This window comes from Chenopodium quinoa, unplaced genomic scaffold (genome assembly GCF_001683475.1).
Source record: "Chenopodium quinoa cultivar QQ74 unplaced genomic scaffold, ASM168347v1, whole genome shotgun sequence".
NCBI classification, from domain to species: Eukaryota; Viridiplantae; Streptophyta; class Magnoliopsida; order Caryophyllales; family Amaranthaceae; genus Chenopodium; species Chenopodium quinoa.
The window spans coordinates 11894284-11916012 of record NW_018745024.1 but is presented as its reverse complement, the minus strand read 5'-3'; the positions used below and the strand labels follow the sequence as shown (position 1 = coordinate 11916012).

The window sequence follows — 21729 nt, the reverse complement described above, 5'->3', positions numbered from 1 at the left end:
ATATACTTCCTATATACCATGGTTTGGTTATTGTAATATTGTTCAAGGTTGATTTATATTTCATTTATTTGATACACAAGAGGTTTGGTAAAAGCCATACACTCATACCCGCCCCCCCCCCTCTCTCTTAAGTCTTAACCCCATATCTTGAACCTTTAGCATTTTGAGATTTGGGTTAGAAACTGATTTTTCTTAAACAAACATGTCCAAAAAAAGTAATATATTAGGACAAGAAGAAAAGGAAGAAAAAAAAAAGTGCTTTTACCTAATCCACTATATAAGTTGTAATTCTTTATCACACCATGCTTTAAAAGTATTTTATGTACATAAGACATAACAAGTATAAATATCTCGTGTATTACCATGAATATGCATTTAACTTTTAATATTGGAATTTGTCATCGTTCATCCATAAATATCCATGTGTATTAGCACAAGTATGCAAAATAGCAAGCGGTTTAGCCTTATCAACCACACACTTCAATTCTGCAAGCTAGTGTTGAAAACACCCCAAGTATTTGCCCGCTTCATGTTAACTGCTACGAATGATGGTAGGTAGGCCACCAGATGGTAATGAACAACAGCCAAATTAAGGGAAGTGGTCGATAGGACTCTCAAAAAATCTATAAAGGCCCAAATTGCTTAATTGCATAATTTATTAATTTGGCATACAAGATCAACACAAAGTTACTATCTAAGAGGAAAGCCTTATAAGTGGAAATGTACTAGTTCAGTATATCACAACTTTTACAGTTTTACTAGTATGGACATTCACTAATTCTGTAATTCAGTGTATGTCCAAGAGCACTAGCATATCAGTATATCAGCTCGATCGGCAATGCTGCAAATGAAGTTCAAGTTGCTGTATTACCTGTATGAATACATTTGTAAGACAAGCATGCAAAACTGAGTTTCTAACAGAACACCACACTTCACAAGAAACAAAAGTACAGCAAAAAAGAGAGACGATTACTCACAGATTGATAGGGACATCTGATGATCCAAAAAGAGATTTTCATCAAAATGACATGCTCAATGAAGACACAGCTCATTTATCAATCAAATTTCTGGAGTTTTGGCCTTCATCTGAGATTTTAATTGAACACACAAGGAAAGAACCAAGAAAAAACCATTCCTGTAAAAATCACATCGCTTCATCATAACACGGACAACGGGGCAATCAACAAAAAAGTTCTATTGGATTTTAATGTTATTAACAAGAACTAGAAATGAGACAGGAAAATAAACCTACCGGTTCATCACCTTCATGATACAGTCCACACAGATGAAATTCGATTGCTTTGTTCTTCAACAACACATAGTGTTGAGCTTTGACTGATCAGATCTGCAAAACACCAATTAAGTACTAAAAAGTAATTTTTAGCAATGACAATGTTTATGAAGTAAGTTAAATAAGCTTCTAAACTACTCCGTACCACGTATACTTACCCAACAGCTACAACTTCCATGTTTCCACTCTACGAGTCTACAACATAGTCCAAGATTTGCACCAGTACCCAAGTTCTACGGTATGGTAAGTTCAACAGGATTGTATGCAAGCATTACACCAATGACTCTGAACTGTCCATATGAACTACAGTCAATAACTTCCAATGAAAGACCTGAAGATGATAAGGAGATTGTTACGAAGAAGTAATATTATATTGATTGATCACATTGAAATCTACACTTAAGACCATAGTTTGTACCGCTTCAAAATATTCTGCTTCTTTCCCCATTTTAGCTTCAATATCCTTGGCCAATGATTTCTCTGAATCGGGAAGCATAGGTAGGTCACCCTTATTCACCAAAGCCTACATAAAAAAACATCAAATTTACCAATAGGAAACAAGGAGTAAAGGAAGGATAATTGACAAATTATCATGTTTTCAAGATAAAACTCATCAACTACAGCCATTTATATTTCCATTGGGGTCACTGGACACAAAATTTGGACTTGCATGAAGGGCACACGACAACGAAAATATCAAAACATCAAACCAGATATTTTTATTTCTATCTTTAAAGGGTCTTTTTGTAAGAACACATCTAACTCTATTTTATAAGATAATTAGACAATGCGAAAACTAATTCTGGACAGTAATTAGACAATGCGAAAACTAATTCTGGACAGAGTATAAGTGTATAACTATTTTACTGCAGTTTCTTTAGCAAAACATGAAGAGTAGGAAGATCCCAGCATCTGTCAGTTTTTATTGATATGAACTTGATCCTTAGAACATCATTATAGCTATTATATTATCGTTGACTGAACATCACCTGCCAGCTTCATGTAAAGTGCTCTGACTTCTTAAAAATTTAAACAAGATTGCTTACCAACACAAAGCCTTCACCAGAATCATCAAATTTGATCTCTCTGAGCTTCAATAGCTTGTGCTGCTGAATGATGACTGATATACGTAAAATGGAGCAGAAAAGTCCAAATTTCTGTAATAAATTAAATTTATAAGTTTCACAAAAGCAAGAATATCATTACACTTTAACTTCACCATTGAATTATGCAAGTATAGGTTTTTTCTTTTTTTTTTTTTTTTTTTTGGGGGGGGGGGGGGGGAGGGGCGGGCGTACCTCTCTTGAGAAACCTTGGAGAAAAGTACATTCAAATTTAGGGAACTTCTTCCGATGATGTCTAGCAAGTTGTGCTATCAACTGCATTAATAACAAGTAACAATCACCAATAAAAGGACAAAGACAATGGAGCTATAGCACTGTCTATACAAAATTAGAACTATAGAGGTATCATTAAATATACCTCAATCTCCTCACTGGTGTAACCATCTAGCTGGCTCTGTTCCTGCCACAAAAGCCTACTGTAAGGGAACAAGTTTGCAAAAGCCACGAAAAATAATTTAGCACCACCTAAATTAACGTTATTCATATAATTACCCAACCTCATCAATCCGTAATGAAGATGTCATCCATCACTGACAGATTCAACAGTCAATTTACAGCATTTTTAGCACTTATGTACAAAGTCAATTTACTGCATTTTTAGCACTTGTGTACAAAGTCTAGAAAGACTACTATGTTTCTAATTGTTGCCCAAATGCCTAAAGCAATATGATTATATACCATGCAAACACAATAATAAATCTATGCTATGCTCAAAAGTGCACTCTAGTTCATCAGCACAATCATCATTCAAAAAAGCAACTGTTTCTTCCACTGTTAAAACATATTGAGCTAGATCTGTTAAGAAGTTCGCACAATCCACTCATCTAGAAAAAGTAGTCACATTGTCTCAGGCTCTCAGCTACTCAATTTAAGTGCAGGTATATTAAGAAATCCAATCACAATCTATTTCTATTCTAGGATATGTGACATAATATATGTGACTATCAATACCAAAATGAGAAAGTATCATGTTCCATTCCCTTAGGGTCCAAGTAATTCCAAGTCATACCAACATTTCAGATAATGATTGGCTATTTGGCTTAATGTCAGAAAATTGTACTTGCTACTTGCTAATTCTTACTTTTTCACCAATATATAGGAAAAGTATCATGTTAAGAAAGTAAACTGGAAAATGCAAATATCCTACCATGATTATGCTACAAGACTGTTTATGGTAGCTCTTTTTCCCAAAATAGAGACCAATATTGTGAAGCATACAAGCAGCTTCAAGATACTCAAAATCCTTCTCATCAAGACACAATTCAACAGTTAAGCGATCTTCAAAAACCTTGCTGTACTTCCTCAGACCTTGAAATATATCCTACAACGATTATCCAACAATAAACTCATTAGCATAAACATTTTAATTGGTCTTACATCCAAACCAGAGCTCCAACAAGTAATACCTTCGCGATAGCAGAAGACTGAACACCATTCTTCATCCTATCATTCCCATTAAACCTCATAGCAAGTCTCATCACCGATTTCCATCTAACATTGGCATTTAAATCCAACCCCGGAAAAGCCTCAGACACCATCTCAGCCACTACACCCTCTCCCAACGCGTACCTGGAAATCTGCATCTCACTAATCCCAAGCAACCCCATAATTTCTTCCAAAAGAATCGCACCCGCCACAATGAACTCCGACCTCTTACCAAAGAACCCGTCTCTTCGAGCCTTCTCCCTCTCACTAAACCCTCCCTCACACAATCTCTCCACAAGACCCCTCAATTCATCTCTACTAAACCACCACCAATTCCTCCTCTTACCTTCCCCCAAAACCCTAATCTCTTTATCACCATCATCACATCCATAACCACACCAAATCGCCTTCTCAATTGCTCGAATCGTCCCAGATGATCCAATTGCAACCTCAAACCCTAAATTATTCACTTTCCCAACCAACCCAGATCCTTCAATCAACTCACGAACATAATCCCTAATTCCAACCAAATCATTCTCCCCAAATTTCTGGGTCAGCATCAAATGCCCTAATCTCAAAGAATCAGCATAAACAACCTCCCCATGTTTCCCAACCACAAATTCAGTAGACCCACCTCCAATATCTACAGTCAAAATCCTTTTATCATAAACAGATAAAAATTGAAGCACACCAACATAAATTAACCTAGCTTCATCAACCCCAGATAAGACATTCACTTCAAAATCAAAACCCAGATTTTCTCTCACCTCTTTAAGGAAGATACTCCGGTTTCCAGCTTCTCTAATGGCGGAAGTTCCAACTACCCTAATTTGAGTCATATTGTTGGACCTTAAAACTTCTTGGAATTTCTTGAGGGATTCAATTGCTCGGAGCTGGGAATCCGGCGAGATTAACGACGACGACGATGAATTGCGGCCCAATTCGACGGTGTCGGAGAGAGTGTAGATGGTGGTGAACTTGGCAGTGGTGGGTTCGAAATGGATGATCAAGAGTTTGAAAGTGTTAGTGCCCATATCAATGGAGGCAAAAATGTTTTGGGATTTAAGTGGGGTCGCCATTTTTGCGGGTTTTTCGGGATTTTGTGGGTTTTGATTGGTTTATAACGGGTTTGGATTTTTGAAAATTCGGTTTAACGGTTTTTGGAATTGTGGATTTTGAATTTTTGATCGAGTTGGGGCTTGGGTGATCATCAATTGAGAACGCAATTTGTTTTGTCAAAAAACGTTGCCGTGTCGTATACTCGTATGTGTGGGTCAAGTAGAAATATCACGTGTTGTTGTGGCTGTTGTAAACCTTGTACTATCTCCGTCCCTAAATTAGAGAAGTAGGAATGTAATTTAGGGACGGAGGGAGTAGTATTCTAATACTTAAAGTCTGTACACATTTATTGAACTGAACTGATTGGAGCTAAATTAAACTGAATAGAGTTGAAATAAATATTTTATGATAGAAGGAACTTAGGAGCTGAACTTTAGAGCTACTCTGCTCTGTTGAGCCCTGCTTTGCTCTATTTTGAAATAATAATTAATATTAACAACAATAATAATTATTCAAAATAATAAATTATTATCATCAATACAATATTAATTATTATTATTGAATATTAATTATTATTGTTGTTAAAATTAATTATTATTTGAAAAATATTAAAATTAAATAATTATAATTAATTAAAAGTAGTAGCAGCAGCAGAGTAGTAGTAGCAGCAGTAGTAGCAGTAGCAGCAGTAGTAGTAGCAATAGTAGTAATGTTGAAATCTGCTATGCTCTGCTCTGCTATCCTGAAATTTGCTCTACTGAAATTTAATCTGTTCTGCTCTATTATCCTGAAATCTGCTCTGCTCTATTATCCTGAAATCTGCTCTGCTGAAATTTAATCTGCTCTTCGCCTCTGCTCTGTTGACCCTGTTCTGTTCTGCTGTGCTCTGCTATCCTGAAATCTGCTCTGCTGAAATTTAATCTATTCTTCTCTGCCCTACCCAGAAGCTCAAAAGAACAAGGCCTTAGTATATTGTAATAAGAGCATTCACATATTCTCTCTCTACCCCAATTTCACACTCTACCTGTCTACCCACCCATTTTTCCTCAAAAGTAATTTTTTTACCACATCGATGGTTAAAAAAAAACCTCCTCACAACTATCTCTCCTACTATTTCCTATACCCATCACAATACACATCACCTTTTTTATTTTCACTTTTATTTTTTTAATAATTATTTATACTTAAAAAAAATTGAATATCAGTTTTCTTGTGGGGTCCACCATAGCATTGTTCATCACTTTAAAAACTCCTTAACAAATGCGCTGAATTAATTCTCCCCATAAGTAGAATAATTTTTTTCTCATTAGTTTAGGCTATTTGTTTTTTTTACACTCTCATTTTTTCTCATGTACACTTTTCTTCTTATTGGTGTGTATGCGTTAACAATAATCGTAGATGGTAAAATAAAAACTAGTCTACTTTCATATGTTTCATTATACGGTTACATTTGAGAAAGACCTCTAGAGGTCGCCCCTCATCCTTAAGGTGTGAGATTCGATTCTCATCATGTATGTACTATCTCTCTAATGAAAAGGCATTAATCACTTATAGCTTTAGTAGGTTTCACATGGGTGATTGGCACATACAATTTTTTACTATTATTTACAAAGGGGGGACCTGTCATATTTTTCGGCCCGACAAGGCCCTTCTTCTTACCAACCAAAAAAAAAAAAAAAAATTAAAAAACTAGTCAAGCATGTAGCTCTAACTATTTATTATTTTTGCAAGCAAGGACCTCAAAGGCAATGTTGTTGTCGTACCATTCAAAAAAAAAATGTTGTTGTTGTTGCTACTATAAAATAGAGGTATGGGGAATATGTTTCTATGTGAGTAATGATTAGTTGTAAGAATATGTAACTATTATAATGAAACAAAGAGAATATGTTTCTTCAAAAAGAAATGTAATTATTATAATGAAATAACAAGAATATGTTTCCCTAAAAAAAAATATTTAGAGAAATGTAGAGAAGTGAAAAAAAAAAAATATGTGTAAACATTTATTTAGAGGTAATGGATATTGGTCCTCAAAAACACTCGATAATGATAATGATTTACTTGAATTAATTTCCAATCTTAAAAGAGTTTTACTTACTAAACATGTTCTAATATGTAAATAATGTGGTCTCCAAAATTGTGAGAATGAAATATAGGTAAAGAAAAGGACCTTGAAGGCAAGATCGGTTCATTCGGTTGATTATGTTCAAATTTGCATGTATACTACATTACTACCTAAAGTTGTTATTGGTAGGACAAATAACAGCTGAAAGAAGCATTATATTTAACAATAATTTTGTTCCTATCATATCAATCATATCATTCATACGTGATCTTTAATCAATCATCTAGCTGATAGATTAATTAAGCTATTGATAAATAATACGGAGTAGTACTTAATTTTATTAATTTATTATATATAAATCCACTTATTAAAATATTCTGCTATGCAACGATTTTTTGGTCGTTGGTAGGTATATATGTTGAGCTCTTTACATTTTTTAAATTTTTGTAGGAGACCACTTATCTAAAGTTTTTTCTATTTAATTAATCGAAATGATTATTTAATGATAAATAAGTATAGTATAAAGACTAGTGAATTTCCATAATACCATATTACGATGCATGACACACACAAATGACACAATTTTATATTTTTTGGTAGTTAAGAAAACTTCTTATCAATTTGAAACTTTTTACGGGTCAACTCGCATCGAATTAACGAATTAGGTATTCTAAGAGTAGGAGGGGATGGGGGGATAATACTTCAAAATTCAAACACATGTATGAATGCTAAAAAATGCCGTGTTGGCGTATTGCAAATTATATTTTTAAAAAATCACTTACATTATTACCAAGTCTTATACTTGTGTTTAATTATTTATGTAATATTTGTTTGTTTGTTTGTACATGTGAGGCCAAGGATATTTTAGAAAAATGTAGCTAAATTGTAGAATGACCCTTCGTCTCTTCCAAATACTCTACTTTAGGCAAGTATCAAACCTCCACCCTACCCCCCCCCCCCCCCCCCCTCTATAAAATGAAATACCAATCCTATTCAATTTATCTTGAAAAAAAAATTATTCAACAAAATTAAATTTCTGCTCGACAAAAATAATTTATGTTCGGAAAAAATAATTTTATTTTAGTAAAATTAATTCTAGTTAAATAAAAATAATTTAAGTTCGGCAAAAATAAGGTGAAATGAATAGGGCCTAGGTATTAGCTTAGTGGTAATAATCTAGGATATGAGCTTTCCACTAGAAAAAATCGATGAAAGGCCTTTCAAAATTGAACCTTGGATGCTAAGGTTTTAGAAAGAGGAGAGAGGAGAAAGAGATTAATGTTTTTAGACGCTTTTATAATTTTACTAGGTGTGAAGCCCGTGCGACGCACGGGTTTCTTTTTAAAATTATTTAAGATTTGTGTCTTATTAAATACTAATACTAATAATAATAATAATAATAATAATAATAATAATATTAAAAGGATTTGAAGACATTAGGATAGTTGGTAAGTGTTGCGGTTTGTGTTCATTTTGGATTTGGATTGCAAAAGATGTAATTTGTTAAGAGGAAAGAATGCTTTAATTTACATGTGTGTTACAATTGATTTGAACAGTAGGAACATATTAGTTTCATGCATGCCAACGCAACTACACAAGTCACAACTCTATTACTTTCATTAATGGATCGATGACCAATTATACAGTATATTATATTATATAGTCCACAGAGCTACCAGAAATTATCAGCATATAATAATAATAATGTCAAAAATCAAAAAGAATAATAAAAATATTTCAATATTAAAAAATTATTATTATTATTATTATCAAAAAAAATTTAAAAAAAAAAACAATTTGTGATGTTCAAATAGAATGATCTCTTGTACACCTCTATATAGAGTACTCTATTCTTTTTTTGTAGTTTTGATTTAGGTATCTTGGGTCTCCTGTGAATGACGCTGACAGGATTATCCTATTTTTTTTTGTAGCCCTAAATATGTAGTGTGTAGAGTATATTGTTTCTTTGTAATTCTGGTACATATTTCTTGTGCCTCCGATCAATGACGGTGATAAGATTAATTTTTTTCCATCTTCATCTCCAACCTCAGTTGTATCTTTGTTTACTATTGCATCCTCGAAGGTATTGTAATTTTCACTTTGTGTAGCCATGAATCTTGGGGTATCTGACTATGAAAAAAAACACAATTAACGTTTTTCTATGTATTGTCAATTAATTAAGGGATATTTATAAGGAAATACAATCCATCATATTTCTCTATATAAATTTTATCATTCTTTACAATCTATTCTTTTTTAATTGTTATTCATATCATTTTTTAAGATTTGTTTTTTCTTGTTAATATTAAATTTTATCATTTTTTTAGTTGTTATCTATAAGAATAATTTTTTGATTTTGTTTTTGTTTTCTTTTTCTTTTTAATATATTCATTCTATATTTACGTGATGGTGATGGTGATAAATTTCACTTTCCCAAAATATCCCTCTCAATTTTGTCTTTTTTTTTTTGTGTTTTTAAAAAAACCTTTCATCTGAAAAGAGAATACTAATAATCGAGCATGATATATTGACACACACGATTTTTTGTGTCGCTTAGCTTGTAGTAGTAGTGTAAAAAACAGACTTCATTATCCATAATAATTACTCCATGTTTTTTACCTCAAAATAAAAAATATCTTTGACTTTTATTTTTAGCTATCTCATAAACTTTCCTTCTTTCAAAAAAAAAAAAAAAAAGAAAAAAAAAAATCTTATAAACTTTCCTTTTGGGAATTGTTTTCCTCACGCTAACTATGTACTTCGTATTTTTTTATTACCAGCTTTCCCTTTTCTTTATTCTATCGTATCAATTCATTAACTCCTATTAGCCCTAACCAAATCAAATCAAACCCAGAAATCAATCACACTATCCTCCATATCCAAAATGAAGAATTGAAAATTTGACTCAGTTAATTGCTTAATTTTATCAATTTCTCTATCATTTCACTCTCTGTTTACATCAACTGAATCTAAACTCCAATAATAATTAAATCGCAAATGAGGTTTTTCCCCTCAATCCCGTTGAACTTGTTGATTGTTATCTTATTTCGTCTAATTTCATACCAAGGAGTTAGGGGTTTCTAAAGAAGAAGGTGTGGCTATTTTATATTGTGAAATTGAAGGCCCTTGATGCATGTTACTGTCATTTTCTTAAGTTGGAAAAGCTGGAGTTACCCACCATTATAATTGATTTCTAAAGAAGTTTGCATGTTCTTGACGAAGTGGTCGAAAATGTAAGTATTGTGGTTTTCCCTTTTTTTTTTTCTTTTTTTTTTTTTCTTTTTTGAATGAAATCTAATTATTTTTGCTGCAACTCTTGTAAATCATGTGATAGGATGGATTTATATTGATGTTTTTAATATAAATTGTGTGTCAGTTATGTTTAGAGATAAGGTGAGTCATGTAAGTTACATCTGTGGTTTTTGGTTAAATTTCTATTTACCAAATAAAAAAAAAACAGAGAGATTATGTGGATAAGTTGGGTAGACCTGATGTTTATGCCGTCGAAACAAAGTTAATGATAGAAATAGGTTGGTAGAAGGCTAAATTAGTACAACTTCAATGTTGACTTTTGTCCTTAATCTTGTGAGTACTACTAAATAAAACAGCTTAACTAAAAATTAATCATATATAGAGGCTCCTAATAAAATGATTACCTTCCTTAATTGTAATACTTTGACTGAAATTTGAACAGCAAATTTGTCAATTTTAGTAAGTAAAAGATCCATACTTGATGACTACTGTGTTTACCAAAATTTGATTTTGATATAAACAATATTAAACATTTTTAACTAAACAGCTTTAACATCTGATAATGATTTACTCCAAAGCTCCAAAACAGGACTACTATGACAACGCTTGATGAAAGATGCTACTAATGAGTGTTTACTCTGTACTTATGAAATACAAAAGTAGTAATGAAGAAAATTTTTAACTTTAATAGTAGTCATTGGATGTCTACAAAAAAAAATTAAAAAATAAAATAAAATAACAGTCATGGGAACTGAATCACAAAGATTATCATATGTCAAATGTTTTAAAAGATTTTAGAGGCTATCCTCTACTATGCTTGGCAAGTTTGAGAATACTTCCTTGTAGACAATGTTCCTTGTATGCCTTTTGTATTTTTGGTAGGAATCATCAATGAAGAACTTTAGACCCTCGGGGGAAGTAGTTCTTGATGCTGCCACATAGAGTTGTCCATGACTAAACACGGGCTTTGGTAAGTAAACACCAACATATGAAAGCGATTGGCCCTGGCTCTTATTTATTGTCATGGCATAGCAAGGCTTTAATGGGTATTGTCTTCTTTTTAATATGAAAGGTAATTTGGTGTCCGTAGATGTCATCACAATTCTGGGAATTAGGAATTTGTTACCCTGTTTCGACCCCGTTATGATCCTTCCTTCAATTACAAACTTTCCTAGGTGGGTTATAACCAATCTAGTACCATTACACAACCCTTGTGGGGGGTTTATATTTCGAAGTAGCATGACTGGCATTCCTACCTTTAGTTTAAGCTCGTGGTGCGGTAATCCTGGCAATTTTAAGCTGTTTAGATATTCAGTTGGGTATTCTGAGAATTGTTGGTCACATTCAGTAGAAGATAAGCATACTTCATCACAGCTTTTGTAGGTCCTTTCTTCTATGGGCAAGAGGCTCATCATGTACTCGTTTATGGTGTCTGTGGTATCATTTAATGGAGTGAGTATAGCCCTTTCCTTTAAATAGTTGTCGTCAGATCTTCTTAGCTCAAAATCTGGGTAAGTGGTTTCCACTATCTTATGTAGTTCAGATACCCCAACATCAGCCAAATATTCATCTGGTATTTCAATCCAAGTCCCTTCAACTTCGTGGTCCTCAGATTTTGTTTCAAGTCTTCCATCACCCATAGCCAAAAGCCACTCGTTGAACCGTTTGTTTTTATAGTAGCTCTCGTTCTTGGCTTCCCCTTCTCTTACTCTCATGCTTTGCTTAAGAATGAACACATTGCATGCATTCCATATGTAGGATCTGTTTATTGATGCCTGAACGATATCCTGTCTGCCTCCTTTTGTGACTATTGGTAGTACTTGGCGAAAGTCTCCTCCCAGTAATACAACCTTGCCTCCAAACAACTTAGCTTTTGCCCCTTGTTTTTTGTGTCCTACTATATCTCTCATGGTGCGATCAAGTGCTTCAAATGTGTATCTATATGGTCCATTGGTGCTTCATCCCAAATAATCAATGATGTATGTTGGAGGAGTTCTGCTAACTGGGTGTTGCGTTTGACGTTACATGTTGAGTTTTCTAGTAGGTCTATCGGTATCTCAAATCGACTGTGAGCTGTCCTTCCTCCTGGGAGAAGCAATGCCGCAATACCTTATATGTCATTCCAAATATGTTAGTTATATATATATTTTTTTTGAAATACTTGTGTTTTTAAAACTTAGTTTAATTGTATACATAGAGGAGATGTAATCTGATTTTAAAATAATTGAACTAAAATTGTGTTACCTGATGATGCTACATTCAGAACTATTTTTCGATCTGCCCGAAGCTTTGCTGTGATGGTGCAGTATAAATATGTCTTTCCAGTCCCTCCATGGCCGTATAAGAAAAATATCTCCCCTGTGTCCTGTTCAACTGCTTGCACCACTGTGCCATAAACATCTAACTGCTCTTTATTCAAGTTCTTTATTCTTTTGGACCAATCTTCCTTCAGTTGTTTGATGTCGTAAAGTCTTTCTTCTGTAATAAGCTTGTTTTCCATAGTTTCTGCTTCTGTAAAATCAGGTTGTGGTAGGTCTTTGAAATCTGCTAAGCACTTTCCGAATTTCACCAGAATCCTATCAATTTCAAGCAGTGTGTATGTCTTTATCTGATCCTCTGTAAGTATGAGTTCTGGATGTTTGAACAACCTTCTCTTTTTTCGCTGTATGTCTTCTGAGAGGGCGTTGAAGCTGCATTCCCATAGTGTTGATATATCAGTTACTTCGCAGAACAATAGTAGGGTGACGAAAAGTTCCCTCAATTGCGCTGGCATTGCCCACTGATTTGCTTCTTGTATAGCATCATGCCACTCTTTGTCGCTGTTGAGTAGGCCTAGTACGTAGCAAGCTTCTTTGTATGTAGGACACACTTGTCCATCAATCTTTCTAATTTTCGCAAAGGTTTCAGGTCCCTTAACAATGTTGAGTAGTAGGCGAAGGTAGTACCTCTCCCCTGCAGTAGGATGAACATATGTAATTCTGCCGATGCATTTACGTTCCTGCCTCCTTGCCCACGACTTTTTCTTTTTTTTATTCCCAAGCTCATCGATTTGTTCAGTGGTTGTCCACACATATTCTGTGGGAAACTCGGCATATGTTAACGTCCTTGCTTTTTCATCGATGGCATTGGTTTTCATCCATTCTGTCAGCATTGTCTCATTAATGTCTTCTTTATTTATCACGAAGTTCAAACTATCGCTGTCTCTCATCACTACTGCTTGTTCTCCTTCTAGGTGTACAGGCAGGCGCATTACCGCTGGAGTTCTTTCTTGGATTTCGAACTCGAAGATTCTCCATGCAGCTTCACATGCTGAGATGTATCTACAGTCAAGGTATGTTTTTATCTCATCTTGTTCGTCGCCGGTTATGGTCATGGTTGTCCTATCTGGTCCTTTACACACATACTTGAAAAGGTACTTGATTGCTCTTGCAGTGTGGCACCATTCTACATTGATATGTGCATTAAACATCATTAACAGTCCTGCATTGTAGGGCACTATTGACCGATTGTCCATGAGATGATCACCTTTTTTTATAAACCTGTTTTCATTAATGTGTATTTGTATAAGCATCAGTCATGTATGTTGGTATATAAGCATGTATAAATCTTATTGCTGTAAATTAAAAATAAAACCAATTATGATGAAAATGGTTATTCTGTCCCTAAAAAGCCTAACCAATCATGTGTATTTACCTCCCGTTGTCCCTCCTTCTATATATGGGCTGACCATTACTGTCGATAGTAGTATCTTGATTAAATGATTTTGGGAAATTTTTGCTGCATTTCTTATCTACCATGCATGCACAATTTGGATTTGCAATACGCAAGGGCCATGAACCATGTAACGTGATACAATCTCAAACAAATTTGGATTTGTTTCTTTGTCCGGGATTTCTGCTTGAATGATGTTATCTATGTACTGTGGCGTTATTTGTGCTCTGTCTTGCTGTAGCCATAGAAGTATATGGGCATGTGGCAAACCCCTCTTTTGGAACTCAATTGTGCAGACATCTGTTTTGATAAAATTACAGTTAAATATTTTTACAAAAAAAATTTATTGTCAAACTAATGCAATGTAGTTATAAAATAATCAACAACAGACACTTCATTAGTTGCTTTTTTTTTATCATTAATTTCGTACCTGCCACATCAGGTCCAAAGTAGTGGTCTTCCTTCAGACACTTCATTAGTTGCTTTAACTTGAGCTTAAAAACTCGTGCCATGATATCGGGCCGATCTTCCACTTTTTGTCCTTCTATGTGATTCATCATCTCTTCTAGCTACTTCAGGCCATTTTGGGTTTGCAGTGAATGTTATAAACAAATGTGGGCTGCCATACCATCTACAAATTGCCATTGCATCTTGGTAGTTTTGGTACATATATCTTGGGCCTCCCGTGAAAGATGCGGGCAGGATTATTCTTTTCCCCACTCCGGCCCCGGTTGTATCTCCATTCACCATTGTATCTCTGAGATTATTGTAAATTTCACACCTAAGTTGTGGCTGGTTGTGTCGGATATATGACAACCTTTCTTCTTCGATTGCACATTGGCAGTCAACTATAAATTGTGAGAATAGTCGGCCTCCACGAATTAGAGTTTGGGCTTCTATTTTTCGAGTTTGCAGCCTATATGCATAATACTCTCTCATTGTTACACACTTTCTTTTGCCTTTTCCGGATTCTTTTTTATTGTTGTAAAATATCCCAAGATGGTAGCTATCTTCACCATATGGGAAAAGTAGAGGGTATTGTAGAGCCATGAAACTTGGATGCAGTTCACTGATTCTTTGTAATCCTTCAGATTTGTGCTCAATTATAATATCCCTTCCGCAAGTGTTGTGTCCAATATCTCCGACTATTAGAGCGGCTATCTCAGATGATGTTGGTGCATTGTATACCTTATTTTTGTTGTTCCTTGTTTCTAATAGCTTGATGATCCAATTTTCTCCTGTCATTTGTTTTATTCTTTCTTGTGCCTTGCGAAAGATTTGAGCTAGAGGGTTCACTTTGTCTAGCATGTCTTTCAATTTGGTAAGTAAATTTGAATCTAATTCTGGGCTATTATCATTTTTGCAGACGGCATTTGTTCTCATATTGATCTCTGGAGCAGCTCCATCGTATATATATAGTTGAGTAAATGATGGTTGTTTGTCATCAACAGGGAGCAGCGATCCTATGCGGTGATAGTTCTGCCCACTAACTCTGAAAACATACGGGCCTGGAGTTGAGTTTATTGAAGCATCAATTTTAGCCCCCATCGAAGTGAAGGCAAAACATGAGTTGTAAGGACGAATAAGCTGCCTAAACATTGCAGTGCTTCTATCTCCCCTGTAATCTAGTAAGTTTGCTAAGAGCTTTGGAGGTTCTTTTAATTTTGGCAATTGTATTTTCCCTTCTCGACAACACATGTTAAAGGTTGTGCAATTCTTGCTGCTCCCTTTCTTTACCCTCTCTTCATACCACATTAGTGCTTTACAATCTGGACATTCATACTCAGGTGGTCCTAAACACACATATTTCTTGTTCTCATTTGTAGTTCCTGCATTTTAAAATCAATCAAATATCTTGCAAATTAAATTAGACTTTCAGCAGATTGGTAGTATAATGGGACATGAATTAATTGTGGAAATAACGTGCTATCCTATGGTGATTGAGTTTGTCATTTTGTTAATTGATTTGCAATGTTAGATGTATTTCCTTATATTAATTGGGTTTTTTTTTGAAGTTATTCATTTGGCTGCTTTAATACACTTATGGGTCATCTATCTCATTTGGACTCTTTTTGGTGCAGGGTCTGTCTGCTGGTTTGCTTTAATCAATCAAATATATTGCAAATTAAATTAGACTATAAGTTTTGCTAGTCTGCAAAATTTAATAAATATCATGCATAGTCTAATTGCTTAGAAGGTATTATAAATTATTGATATACACAACAAGTTTAATCAGCAGTCTAAGGTGTCAATAAACCCCTGAATTCAGGTATGGATGTTCTGGAAATCTATTTATAATCAAGTGAGAGTATTTGCTTCTTATTTAGTAGCATATTTCTCAAATGTTATTGCATTTAATGTAAAATTCTATAATCTATATACTTGTTTGAATCTGTTGCATTGGTTCAATGTGTACGGTTAGAAATTAGGTAGATTTCAGATGACATACCCGATGTTGTTTCCAACCGTCTTCGTTGTCTTTTTTCATTGATTATCATCCGTCTCCTTTTTCTTCTTTCTCTTTGCAAATTTTTTTTGTCAATTTCTAGATCATTCTTGTTAGTTTCTTGGTTCATTGCGGAGGTCCTGTAATGAAATTGCACGTTTGTTGATGTTGTTTCCAATCGTCTTTGTTGTCTTTTTTCATTGATTATCATCCGTCTCCTTTTCTTCTTTCTCTTTGCAAAACTATTTTGTTGATTTCTGAGTTCATTGTGAGTTTTTTGTAACAAAAGTTGCAAGTTTTGTATTTTGTGTATCAAAGTTTTGCTTATTCATAAATATAAAGAAGTAAAAATTCCAAATTAGCTTATTAGCTATATGAACTCATATACGCAAGTGGAAATATCAGTCTTATCTCATGTTGTAGAATTTATGATAAAAAAATTATAAGGGTGAAGGCTAAATTTGTAAATTTCTCAAGTTTATCTTATATTCAATAAGATTATGATATAAAAAATATAAATAAGTATCATGTTGTAGAATTTATCATAATAAAATTTAAAGGATGAAGACTAACTATTGTAAATTTCTCAACTTTATCTTATCTTTATTATTATTTTTTTTGATGGAAAACTTTATCTTATCTTATAAACTTTTTTTCTCGTCAAAAAAAAAAATATATATATAAACTCTTGTTATAGTTACTATTTTTTTTTTTTTTAATATTGTATTATAATTTATGATCTTTGTTCTGACAAACTATTGAATTACGACTAACTTTCGGCTAAAAGTTGAGCATCATTTAATAAGGATATGCACTGATTCCAATTCCATGGCATTTTTGGTAAACTTGATGTAGTGTTAAAAAATCTTACTTATTCCCTTATTAGTGTCAAGAAAATTATGTAGTGTTAAAAAATCATACTTATTTTTTAATCATATTGTAATTCCAACAATTTTTACCTATTTTTTACTTTTAAACTAAATAATTAATGTGTATCAATCAATGTGGGCACGATTTATCATCTTTGCTTATTCTTTATATGTATTTGTTTGTTATTATTATACCAAGGGTGTTATACTTGTATTAAAAATTTAAAAGCAATTATTAGGGTGTGTAATAAAATTAAAATTGATATAACAATCAATTACATTATACTAAAAGCGAAACTTAGAGGGACACTTGGCAACATAATGTAAAAATTTTTCCCTCCAAAATTACTTACTAAAAAAAAACTATTTTTACATTAAAATAAGGTTTGTATCTAAATTATAATTTATTCTTTGTACAAAATCTAAAATAAACTTCCTTAACTATCAAATTACCTATTATAACTAAGCTATTACATCATATTTAATTACTTTCTTTTTTATATATTTATTTTATACATTTTTTTTTGTAGAAGTTAGTGTAATATAATTATTTATTAACTGTGCATTGCACGGGATTTTAAGCTAGTTCAAAAATAAAGGTAAACAAAAGTATTAAGTAAATGATTTTATGTTAATAATAAAACATATACGAAGTATAAAATAAAAACTATCTTCTAGAATCTCGAAAGTTGTTACATGATTAACTAAATTAAAAGGCTAACATAAGTATTATTTGTTCCTATCATCTAAATCTCTATTTCTTGAACATGGAGTTTTATTATATTTCGAGAGAATCCTTGTCTCCTTGATTCATAACACTAAACCTGCATCATACACAAAGTATACAGATTAAAGTGTTAATATTAGTATACTATTAAATAATTTATAAGATAAAATTAGAATTAGTCAGAAATATCTAAATGAATTATATATATTCTAAAATATAGATACCTTTATCTTTTTTGATGTGATTTGGTCGGATGAATCATGATCCTTTTCGTTAAATCGATATTATCAAAAGCGCGTTTTGCGGTTTCTTCAATGACTGTAATTTCATCTTTTGAAGCATCTTCACTACCTTTTATGACATCTTTATTCTACATCAAAATTATTTATGTAAAGTTTTGAGAAATTAAAATTTAAGATTCATGACTTCTAAATAAACATTAAATACTTGTAACAATTATTTAGTACCTCAATGACACTTTTGTCAAGAATTCTCATCACCGTAAAAGTTTGTCGATTTGTTGTACGATTATAAGCGGTGATTTTAACTTTGAACACTAACTCTCTTCCAATGATATTTGCAATCATCTTTGGAATTTGTGTATCATCATCTTCATTGTCATTATCATCATCTTTATGATCTTTGATCTATCAATATTGATTGAAATAAGTGATAAAAGCATTTATAGAACAATTTAATCTTTAAACTATTGTTAAAAAACAATAATGAAAACCTTTTTCATAAGTATGAGCCTCAAAAAGAGTACTTGCATCTTGTCCTATTAGTTTCTTAGCGTCTTCATCAAAAACTACAAATATTGTTGACTCACTGTGATCGATAACACTAAGCTCCAAACGATATCTGATTGGGAAAAAAAATATATGAAAAAATTAGGTAGTATATGATTTATTATTTATTTAATCTATTATCATAATATGGATAAAGAAGAAATTTGAAACAAACCTTGGGATGGGCCTTTCAATTTGTTTCTCACAAGCAAAGCACCAAAAATCAGTTTTTCTTGGAGTGATGCGTTTTTGACATGCTGGGCATGCGATATAATACCAACTATATTCACTCATAATTGCATCCACTTTAGCCATGCAATAGAAGATCAAATCCTATATGATTTAAAAATAAAATTAGGTTTGAATTTAAGATTTATCATATATTTCATATTAAATATAATAAAATGATGTATTTTTTTTAAAGGAATAATAAAGTGATGTATTAAAATACCTTTTCTAAAGTTTTTTGTACATGATTCATAAGCGTTAAAATATCAACTTTTGTAGAGTTGATTTCTTCGGGTCCAAATCTTAATACTCTGAATTTCAAGTTTTCCAATGGTAGCATTATCTAACTTCTCACTGCATTATAATGATAATATATAAGAGGTATATTTATTTAGAAACAATATTATAAAAAAATAAAATTATTGAAATAACATACCTCCATAAAGATTTCAATTCATCAACCTCGGAAATTTGAAGCTCAATATAAATTTTGGTTGATGCAGAAGTATTTAGATTAATTTTTCCTGTAAACAAAATGACAATGGCAAATTAGGTTATTCCTTGTAAATATTTAAAAACTAATTTATTATAATAACTAATATATGATACTTACCATTAAAATATTTGACCATTGTTGAAGTAACAACTATACCAAAAGGCTTAGTAGAATCAGCAAGTAGGTCTTTTTGTCTTGAATATTCATGAAATACATTATCCCAAATCTTTAATTGGATTCGTTGTCCATTAACCATGATATCAAAATACAAATAATTTACTAATAAATATAAAATTAATCAAATATAAATCTTAGTAAATTGTAATTGATAAAATAATAATAATATATACAAATATATTAAAATAATAATTACCATTTATCTTCTATTTCAATTGAATCTCCAATTTCGTTAACATCCATGCCAACCACATCTTGTAGGACAAATTGATGTACGAAACAAAAAAATAATTATAAAAAATAGTTAAGCAAAAGATAACACTAGAAATTTTTTAAAACTAAAAATAGAAAATCTGTAAAATATATACCGGGGAGTGTAGCATTACTACGGAACTTATCTAAATGTTGCAATTGAACAAAATCAAATCTATGCAACGGAATTTTATTATTATCTGCAACGCCCTTGACAGTTGTATTTTGAAAAAATTGTATCATTATCTTGTTATCGCTCACAACACGATATTCATTCTTGTTAGGTACAACAAAAAAATATCGAATTATGTAAACTTTGCCTTCAACCAGTTTAGAACGAAATTGTTGGACAAATTTTCCTTTGATTGAAGCATGGACATAATCACCCTACATATGCAAAAAATATTGTAAGTTAACATAATATGGTAAGTTACACAATAAATTTTCAAAAAAAGAATTATATATTATTACTAAAAAAAATAAAATAAAAGGCATACCTCTTCGTCAATTAAAACCATGTCCAAACTAATTAAACTGTTTTCGAAAGTTCAATATATCCGCGTACTTTAATTTTTCAATCATTTTTGGAAGAATTAAGTTCTCGAATCAACGAAATAGACCTAAGAAAACAATGCAATGAAAAAAAATACGGAGTAGTTAAAAATAATATTATTTGTGAATACCTCATCATATTCATTGTTAATTTATAAAAAAATTTGAGTTTAAGGAATTAGACGTACATTTTCTTAAACCACAATATAAAGTGGTAAATTGCTTTGTATGACAGTATGAAGTATTGCGTGATTCTTTGGTGGCGCGTGGATTAAATTAATGCCTATTTATAATAATAACAAATCATAAGCTAATTAAAACAATTCATATCTTTTTCCTAACTTAAATTTTATCATTATTAAAATTGTAATCATTATTATCTTTTTCCTAATTAATTTTTTTTTCCTTCGAAATAATAATATTTGAAACATATTGACTAATAATATATCAACTATGAGCAAACTAACTTACGTTAAATTTGCTTATCATAATAATTAAAGGAACAAAGTCAGTAATGTTTGTTAAAAGATAATGCATGTAGGTGAAAAGGATTAATTTTTAAAGGGTTTTTTTTTTTTTTTTAGTACATAAAGATAGATGATAATTATCAATACTTTTATTTCTTTATTTATTTTCTTGGTGAGATATATGATCGATTGCTTGGGCCAGTGAAACGTATAGCACATAAAATTTTTAGTTTTTTTTTTTTTTGAGTACATAAAGATAGATGATATATATTGTTATTTTTCACCTTGACTTTTATAATTTTAATATTTTAATATTTTTTTAACCTATGTGGCACACATTAAATCCCAACCCTACATCGCACATTTATGTGGCGCTCTATAATTTTTTTAAATTAACAAAATCCTACGTGGCTCTCTACAAACGCGGGAAAAACCTCCTCTTTTTATATATATATATATATATTAGATATTAGATTATCCCATGTATATAATCTCTCGTTTCTAAATAAAAGTGAAATTCACCTTTATTATGTTCTAATTCATTAACTTTTATTTTTTATACCTTTAATTTCTTAAAACCAACATTAAAGCCTTAGAGGGATACCCAGTCAATTTCCCAGATAAACAAATAAACAAAATTTGTTTATCTGGGGGTATAATTGTCTTTTTAAATACCAGTGGAGGGGTATATGCGTCTTTTCATGTACTAGTTGAGGGGTACACGTGTAATTTTCTCACCAAACAGTAAAAGCAAAAGGCAAACAGTAATTGGACAACTCACCAAAAGTACTGAATAAATGACC

General features: G+C 32.0%; 1 protein-coding gene and 1 long non-coding RNA gene across 6 annotated transcripts; both read right to left on the bottom strand.

The window, feature by feature from the left end:
* Window positions 1-622: 622 nt before the first annotated feature.
* LOC110708745 (exopolyphosphatase-like) lies at window positions 623-5302 on the bottom strand. Of its 5 annotated transcripts, none has more exons than XM_021886961.1 (10): window positions 3822-5302; window positions 3563-3736; window positions 2774-2809; window positions 2590-2670; window positions 2338-2448; window positions 1710-1814; window positions 1450-1622; window positions 1253-1345; window positions 978-1135; window positions 623-871 (listed from the first exon to the last, which is right to left on the bottom strand). In XM_021886961.1, exons 1-7 carry the CDS (start codon window positions 4917-4919, stop codon window positions 1563-1565), a joined length of 1665 nt encoding a protein of 554 aa, XP_021742653.1. In that variant the 5' UTR covers window positions 4920-5302; the 3' UTR covers window positions 623-871; window positions 978-1135; window positions 1253-1345; window positions 1450-1562. The 5 variants fall into 5 exon arrangements, with proteins under 5 accessions (XP_021742653.1, XP_021742651.1, XP_021742649.1 ...); XM_021886959.1 differs by having other exon boundaries at window positions 1437-1622; window positions 2774-2815; window positions 3822-5301; XM_021886957.1 differs by having other exon boundaries at window positions 1253-1366; window positions 2774-2815; window positions 3822-5301.
* A 13999-nt stretch (window positions 5303-19301) lies between these two features.
* LOC110709018 lies at window positions 19302-19646 on the bottom strand. The gene is made up of 3 exons (XR_002508821.1): window positions 19596-19646; window positions 19419-19506; window positions 19302-19336 (listed from the first exon to the last, which is right to left on the bottom strand). It is a non-coding gene; the product is annotated as an uncharacterized LOC110709018 (long non-coding RNA).
* Between the last annotated feature and the right edge of the window lie 2083 nt (window positions 19647-21729).

Bases quoted from the DNA above. Each gene is read 5' to 3' on its own strand.
- LOC110708745 (XM_021886959.1), bottom strand. From the start codon at position 4,919: ATGGCGACCCCACTTAAATCCCAAAACATTTTTGCCTCCATTGATATG. The intron at 3,737-3,821 runs GTATTACTTGTT...TAATCGTTGTAG, and splicing joins AGTCTTCTGCTATCGCGAAG to GATATATTTCAAGGTCTGAG. The intron at 2,816-3,562 runs GTAGGATATTTG...CTTTTGTGGCAG, and splicing joins AGTCTTGTAGCATAATCATG to GAACAGAGCCAGCTAGATGG.